Source organism: Mixophyes fleayi, chromosome 2 (assembly GCF_038048845.1).
Source record: "Mixophyes fleayi isolate aMixFle1 chromosome 2, aMixFle1.hap1, whole genome shotgun sequence".
NCBI classification, from domain to species: Eukaryota; Metazoa; Chordata; class Amphibia; order Anura; family Limnodynastidae; genus Mixophyes; species Mixophyes fleayi.
Genome location: NC_134403.1, coordinates 64,971,067 through 64,979,566, shown reverse-complemented (window position 1 = coordinate 64,979,566; position 8,500 = coordinate 64,971,067). Strand labels below are relative to the sequence as shown.

Sequence of the window (8,500 nt, the reverse complement as noted above, 5' to 3'; positions counted from 1 at the left end):
AGCAAAGAATTATGCGTACAGTGCCACAAATAAGAGTAATGTTGAGACGTGTAAACTTTGTAAATAATTAAAGCCACATTTTGTACCTTTTTTGACTTGTCTAATAATTTAAAATTTTTACAAAATAATAAAATGATTCATGGTTACAACATTTAAAATTCATTGAAAGCATAAGGCAATATAAATAATTATTTATAGGTTTACCCATGTTAGTTTTTTCCTTGGTTTACGGTATGTCTGGAAAAAGTTAAGAACATTATTCATTTGATATATATGTATTATAGCTTTGATAATTCAGGCGTGTTGCTGGTCTCCCTTCTATAAATTCATGCAGATTATGCTACAAAACAACACTCATGAGGTCATAAGCATTTTATTTGATTGTTAATTAACCATTAACATATATAAGCAACAGGTAAAAGCTCTACAGGGAAACAATTGACTGGACTCTCCTCTTATTCACATCCTCTGTAGATCATCTCTGTAAGAAGAACCATCATGTCTCATCACGCCATCCTCTCCTCCTCTGGGCACAAGGGCTTCAGCTCCTGTTCTGTTGCTTTACCTAAACATTCCAGCTCACACAGCATCTTCTCACACTCTTCTAAACATGCAGGACATGGTCACAAGTCTCAGCATTGCTTTACCAGCTCAAGTGCCCACAATATTGGATCAAAAGGACATAAGACTTCAGTGGGAAGTTTTAATCTGGGAAAAAGTGGACACAGATCCGGCTTTGGTACTGGTGGTTTTGGAAGATCATCTTGTTCTGGAGGAATCACCTCTGTTACTGTGAACCAGGGTCTCCTGACACCTCTCAACTTGGAGACTGACTCAAGCATTCAGAGACTGAGGACTGATGAGAAGAATCAGATCAAAGGTCTCAATAACAAATTTGCTTCCTTCATTGACAAGGTGACATTTTTGTGCTTTATATAGTCTTCACGGCTGTTTACAGTGACATTGGTGCAATGAAAAAACTACATATAAATTTATGTTTACTTTTAATAGAGAAGAAGCAAGTTTGGGATGAAAATGGCAAAATATTGCTCACTCATAGTTGCAAGAAATGTTTATACTTAACTGTTGAACATCTAATTGTTATATCAAATTCTATCTATAAAGCTTTAGTTAAGCTTGAACTACTCTAAAGATTTGCATGTAGGTTTCAATGAAATCAAAAAAATTGTGATTTAAAACATATTCATTTTGGTCTCATATCTACTGTAATTTTAAGCACAAAGTCACACTAATCCAAGGGGGCATATATGCTAAACTGCGAGTTTAAAAAAGTAGAGATGTTGCCTAACCAATCAGATTCTAGCTGTCATTTTGTAGAATGTACTAAATAAATGATAACTAGAATCTGATTGATTGCTATAGGCAACATCACTTTTTCAAACCCACAATTTAGTAAATATACCCCAAGGTCTTTAATTATAAATGCAATACAAAACAACAGAGAATTTAATAATATAGATTTCTTTGAACTGTTGTCACCATCATTGGTAGATAAATTGGTCATAAGGAAGACCACCACAGCATTCATCTCTGTTTCCTCCCTTTCACTACAGTTATATCCTTTTACATGGCATCTATGATACTATATTACTTATCTTTAAATGTGATCGATCAGTGTTTTTCATAGAGTGAGCGCTAGCAGTTGGATAGTGCTGTATTTGTCATGCCTACAATGTGATATCATCGAGTGATCACAGAGCAGTAGGTATGGCCAGAGAAAAACAAAACCATTAATTCACTTCCAGTCAGAAAGAGGTGCATATATGAAACATGGTGCACAGATAAAATATGTTATCACCAATAGCAACCAATAATTCTCAAACTATAATTTTTCTACCATTATTTCAAAATGAAAGAAAATATATGATTTTCACTATAGACAGAGAAAAAGAGTTTAACCAAATAATAACATGTAAAAGTATGGTTTGTTACAGCGGGAAAAAATTAGGTAGAGACTGGATCTTATGGTTCAAATCTTGTCTATAGCTTTAATATTCTAAATATATGTTCTTGTTATAACTTTATGTATTCATGTTTTGTCTATAGGTGAGATTTCTGGAACAACAGAACAAGATGCTGGAGACCAAGTGGGCTCTTCTACAAGACCAAAATACAGCCAGATATCAGACTGAACCTCTGTTTGAAACTTTTATCAGCAACCTCAGGAGACAGCTGGAAAACCTGGAATGTGAGAACTCTCGTCTGGATGCAGAAAGGAACAGCACAGAGGGCACAATGGAAGAATTTAAGAGAAAGTAAGAAATGTATGGTTATCATGAATTCACAGCAAGCCACAAATATTACCAATTGTAAAAAAAATCTGCTGTATTGCAAGAAGTGGCAGAATAAGCAGCTCATTGCATTAAAACTAAAATTGCGAGGAAAAAAATGTCCTTGCAACTAACAAAAATGCTAAGAACATTTGTCCCAAATGCAGTTGCAATCATACACAGATACCACTGTATTTTAAACACATGGTGACCCTCTTTGTGGCTTTGCCAGTCACAATCAAGCTTAATAAATGGTGATTATTATGTGGGCTGCAGTAATAAATAGTCCAGCAATCAACAAATGTTCCGACCCAATCCATTATATTTCACATCTAGCTAACTAGATTACTAACTAGCTAAAACATGTTCACATCTTTTGGTTGTGGCTCACAGATATGAAGAAGAAATGAACCGACGCACAGCGGCAGAGAATGAGTTTGTCTTACTAAAAAGGGTATGTACAGTATCAGCTTCTGGAATGGTACTTACTAAGTTACAATATAAATTACTAAGACACGAACATTCTACCTTCCTTCTTATTGTAGGATGTTGATGCTGCTTTTATGAACAAAGCTGAGCTGCAAGCAAAGGCCAGCTCCCTCACTGATGAGATCAATTTCCTGAGGACTCTCTATGATGCGGTAAAAGTTATTTTTTTATAGACAAAAAGTTTTTTTTATTATTTAGGTAAAACTATTAATTTTGTTATTTCTTTTAAATTATCCAATACCAGTAGAGAGCCATTAAATGTTTATTTGTCTACTATGCAGGAGATCAGTCAGCTCCAGGCTCAGATCTCAGACACCTCAGTGGTCGTGTCCATGGATAACAGCCGAGATTTGGACCTAAACAGCATCATCGCTGAGGTCAGAGCTCAATATGAGGAAATTGCTAACAGGAGCAGAGCTGAGGCTGAGGCCATGTACCAGTCAAGGGTGAGTCTGACACACAGGAAGGTACTGTATACAATATCATATGTATGTCAGTGTAGGCCAAAAGCAGACAGAGATTTCAAATAATATTATACTTTCAATTGCAGTTTGAGGACCTGCGCATGACAACTGGAAGAAATGAGAATGATCTGCAGAACAGCAGAAATGAGATCGCTGAACTTAAACAAGCAATTCAAAGGCTTAAAGGAGAGATTGAGAGTGCTAAATCTCAGGTAACTCTCATATAAAAAGTAAATGCATTTAGGTATTGATATATATGATAAATGGGTTATTTGAGATCGCTTGTCTATATTTGGGTCACAAAGCTTGAAAAAGTAAAGTACTGCACATAAGTCAGAGAGGTAAAGCTTTAGGACGTTAACTAATGTTGAATTCCACAAATTGTGGACATGGTATAAGTATTGTATTATGAGCGCTCTTAATGTGATGTTAAACTAATCAACATTCATTAAGTACAAGTAAACAAGACAAGCCAGATAGATTGGTCTACTTTTATCTTATCATAAATGTTTGATGTCCCTCAGCGTGCTTCTCTGGAAGCTGCTATACGTAACGCTGAAGAACGTGGAGAAGCTGCTGTCCGAGACGCCAATAACAAACTGGCTGAGCTAGAGGCTGCTCTACAGAAGGCCAAGCAGGACATGGCTCGCCAACTGAGAGATTACCAGGAACTGATGAATGTCAAACTGGCTCTGGACATTGAGATTGCTACATATAAGAAGATGCTGGAGGGTGAAGAATGCAGGTGAATGCAGTAGATATACTATAAGGTTTTAAAAATAATTCAATAATATATAGCAATATTCTAGTATCATCATCATCATTTATTTATATAGCACCAACATATTACGTAGCGCTTTACAATTGGGGACAAACATAGTAAACTAATAAACAAACTGGGTAAAACGGATGAAGAGGTGAGAAGGCCCTGCTCGCAAGCTTGCAATCTATGGGACAATGGGATTTTGACATATGAGGTTAAGTCTACATTTTGCATTTCGGCCCAGCCAGACTGCAAAGGTAAAAGTGACTCATAAGCTAAATGATCCTGTCACACAACAATGTTGGTCAGGGGGTAGTTGTCTTGTGTGAAATTGTGTAACGGGTGGTAATAGGATAATGTAGTGATGTTAAGAGGGTGGTTGAGGAATATTATAAGCTTGTCTGAAGAGGTCGTTTTTGAGAGCCCGCTTGAAAGTTTGTAGACCAGAGGAGAGTCTTATTGTGCGAGGGAGAGAATTCCATAGAGTGGGTACAGCCTGAAAAAAGTCCTGTAACTGGGAATGGGAGGATGTAATGAGCGTGGGTGAGAGACGAAGATCTTGTGCAGAACGGAGTTGCCGAGTTGGGAGATATTTTGAGACAAAAGTGGAGATGTATGTTGGTGCAGCTTTGTTGATTACCTTGTAGGTTAGTAAAAGTATTTTATATTGGATTCGGTAGAAAACAGGCAACCAGTGTAGAGACATACAGAGTGATTCAGCAGAAGAATAATGATTTGCAAGGAAAATCAATCTTGCCGCTGTGTGCAAAATAGATTGTAGGGGTTTGAGTCTGTTTTGGTTAAGACCAGTAAGGGGGTAATTGCAATAGTCAATGCGGGAGATGATAAATGCATGAATTAAGGTTTTTGCACTGTCTTGCGTGAGATATGTGCTAATTCTGGAAATGTTTTTTAAATGTATGTAACATGATTTAGATATAGAGTCAATGTGGGGAACAAAGGATAGGTGTGAGTCAAGGATTACACCTAGGCAGCGAGCTTGTGGGGTGGGATGTATGGTCATGTTATCAACAGAAATAGAAATGTCAGGTATGCTCTTGTTGATGGGTGGGAATATTATTAACTCTGTTTTAGAAAGATTAAGTTCGAGTGGACAGCCAAGATGAAATGGCCGAAAGACAGTCATTTACACGGGACAACACAGAGATCAGGAGAGGATAGATTTGGGTATCATGCGCATAGAGATGATACTGAAATTCAAAGGAACTTATTAGATTTCCAAGAGAAGCGGTATAGATACAGAACAGCAGAGGACCTAGCACTGAGCCTTGCGGTACTCCAACTGATAAAAGAAGCAAAGCAGAGGTGGCCCCAGAGAAATTAACAGTGAAAGAGCGATTAGAAAAGTAGGATGAGAACCAGGATAGAACAGTGTCCTGAAGACCCAGGGAGTGCAGCGTTTGTATGAGAAGAGAGTGGTCAACAGGGGCAAATGCAGCCGAGAGATCCAGGAGAATTAGAAGAGAGTAATGGCGTCGTATCTTTAAAAGTGTAGAACAATTTTGTGTGGTTATGAAGTAAATCATAATAATAAATATATGAAATAATGTGTTTTTTTCAGATTGTCTTCAGAAGGCTCTGTGAACATCTGTAAGTGAAACCAACTAACATTTATTTTTACTATGTACATAATTAACTTATGGTGTTATGCAAACAGATTTCATTGTTGTACACTAACAAACTTCTGTGTCACTTAGCTGTCCTGCACGCTAGCACTGGAGGGAAGCACCACTCAGGAGGAATGTCCCAAAGTGGACATTATCATCATCTTAAAGGAGGATTCAGATCAAGCAGTGGACAAAGCCATGGTCATGGTTATAAAACCAAGCACCATTCTGGTCATGAGCATCTCTGCTGAAGTAACAACATATATGCCATTTGTACAGGCAACATGGGCTGCAATTATATTAACATACAATTATGCACTCACCACTAAACATTTGCTTTGTTGCTCTAATTACTTCAGGTTGTATATTTTTCTTCAATATCTTCATTTGAGTTTTGACCTTGCTCATGCTTGCTCATGCTAAGCATGTTTTTCTGTTACCATATACTGCTCCGCAATAAACCACTTTTCACAGGTCAGTGACTGAAGCAATTCTTTCAATAGCTTTCAGATAAGTTTTCATGATAAATATTTGTGCAAGTAACAAGTGTAATGCTCCTATTAGAGATTACTAGCTATAGCAACATTACATTTTCAATAAACTGTATTTTAACTATTAGAAAATCTACATTAGAAGATGTACATATATATCCTCAGAATATCTGACATGCTTTGATTCTCTAGGCTTTGCATAATCATAATTCATATACAAGAAGAATATAATTTATTGCAGGTACATGTAAACTGCTAAACCTTTTGTCTTTCATTTCAACATGCCAGGTTTAGGGTTATAAGTGAGTTTGAACCATGTTAGTCTGGCACATGGGTATGTTTACTATGAGATAAGGAGAGTATCCCTTTATTTACCAACTTCCCTTTAACAGATCTCTGCGGATCCCATTCTAGTGATTTCTCCCACAGTTCTGGAGTATTAACCCTGCTGGTGCTCATAAAATGCATAGTGTTGATGTCCCTCTTTTCATGCACTCAACCTCCTTCTAATGTTCATCTTATTACTGTATTCATATTATAAATAACCACACAGACACCACTAGAAATTTGGGAATAAAAATGTATATATATAAAACGGGTGGTGGCGAGAGCGGGGCAGTCAGCAAAACTATTTGCAAAACCAAAAAGTGGAAGGTCAGACCATTGTACCACTGATCCCAGGATATAATCCTTTGCGATTGGCCGGTGCTAAATTCTGGCAATAGATTGACTACACCCTTTCTGGACTTGACAATGATGTGTCCACACAAAAAAGGTCAAGAGATTCTCCAAACTAAGGCATCAAGAAACTGGTTGCGTCGATGGGGGGCAGTGATCCCTGGCCAATCACCAGAAGCACCATGTGCTTACTCTGTTGCTGAGTGCATTGCTCTCCTGCCTTCTGTGCCTCCTTTGTGCGAACGAAGGAAAAGTTAGTGCAAAGCATTAATGCAAGACAGGCATGACAATAGCAGGGTGGGAGGTATGCGGTGCAGAAAAAGCAAAAGACTAAGCAACCACTGGGGTGTACATATATAGGGAAACTTGAGGCACTCCCTGTTGATCTTATTGGCTGGGTTTGCAGGTGACTTAACCCTGAATGGGTAAGTGCATGACATGACACATACACATACACACACACACACACACACACACACACACAATTTTAAGTGCATTTGGCTTATGGCCTCTCGTGTCATAGTATTGACAACCCAGAACAATTGAAATCCAAACACATCTGTGTTAGATAGCTAGATTTAGCAAAGCGCTGGGTGCTGCAAAATTCATACACTGAATGAAATGTTTTTCCATGTGGTCAGATTAAGTGCAGTGGTGGATAATATGGTATGTAGGTGCTGCACCAAACTGTGGCCTAACCAGGGCAGGTGCTAGGGTCCATGGCGCCCTAGGCACTTTGTCAAAATCGGTGGCCCCTCCCCCCCCCCACAAAAATCGGCGCCCCTGCTCCCCCCTGGCGTAATTTCCATTCTGTGACGCCCTCCAGGCGCCCTCCAGAGCCCGGCGCCCTAGGCAAGTGCCTAACCTTGCCTAATGGGAGCGCCGGGCCTGGGCCTAACTCAGCATTATACCCAGGACCACCCTGACCTCACCCTTTTATTGCTCTTCCCATTTTTAAACCAGTCTGGTAATTTTTCCTAAAACTCCGCTCACTCTATTTAAACATACAAACCCTTTGGTTCTGGGGTAAACACGTTCAATCAGGGATTATAAATGATGCCTCATCTATGGACGCATATTGGATAATGTAATTCGCTCATTATTTGTACCTCTAAACCAACTGTTGTACCAATCTTATATTTACAGTAATAACGTATAACAATTGTAATTAACAACTGTTAATTACAATTATGCAAGTTAACTTACTTTAACACAGCTAAAATGAATGTTAATGACTGATACAAATAACAATTATAATAGAGAGAATTCTATTGTCCAGACATATTTGTGTAATTTTGCTGTCATTCAATAACAACAGGATTGCTATATAGATATAATTGTAAATAATACATAAAGCTTACTTAGGAAAGCAAAAAAAAAATCTGCCTGGACATTACAATTCTGTGAATGTGGAATCCGACTTTAAAAAGGACCGGCCACTTAACATTTACATTAAAATCATATGCTCTCAAAACTTAAGTAAACAATACAGATAACGCTTCCTATTGCTATTTCTTAAATTCACTGCTATTTTACATAAATTGGGTTCTAAATACCAATTATCAGCGTTTTCCCCGATAATTTTCAAAGTCTTTCATAACTTTTTTCTCCGATTTATGAGAGCTATTTATTTTTATTCTTCTGAAAATGTATGTTCCACTGAAATACTCCCCCCCCACCCCTAGTGATGTCTTTT

The 8,500-nt window shown here is 37.9% G+C and overlaps 1 protein-coding gene across 1 annotated transcript; it reads left to right on the top strand.

The window, feature by feature from the left end:
- The first annotated feature begins 498 nt into the window (after positions 1 to 498).
- Positions 499 to 3,993, top strand: LOC142140126 (keratin, type II cytoskeletal cochleal-like). Its single transcript, XM_075197983.1, has 7 exons — positions 499 to 915; positions 2,068 to 2,276; positions 2,685 to 2,745; positions 2,837 to 2,932; positions 3,062 to 3,226; positions 3,331 to 3,456; positions 3,769 to 3,993. Exons 1-7 carry the CDS (start codon positions 499 to 501, stop codon positions 3,991 to 3,993), a joined length of 1,299 nt encoding a protein of 432 aa, XP_075054084.1.
- Positions 3,994 to 8,500: the final 4,507 nt, after the last annotated feature.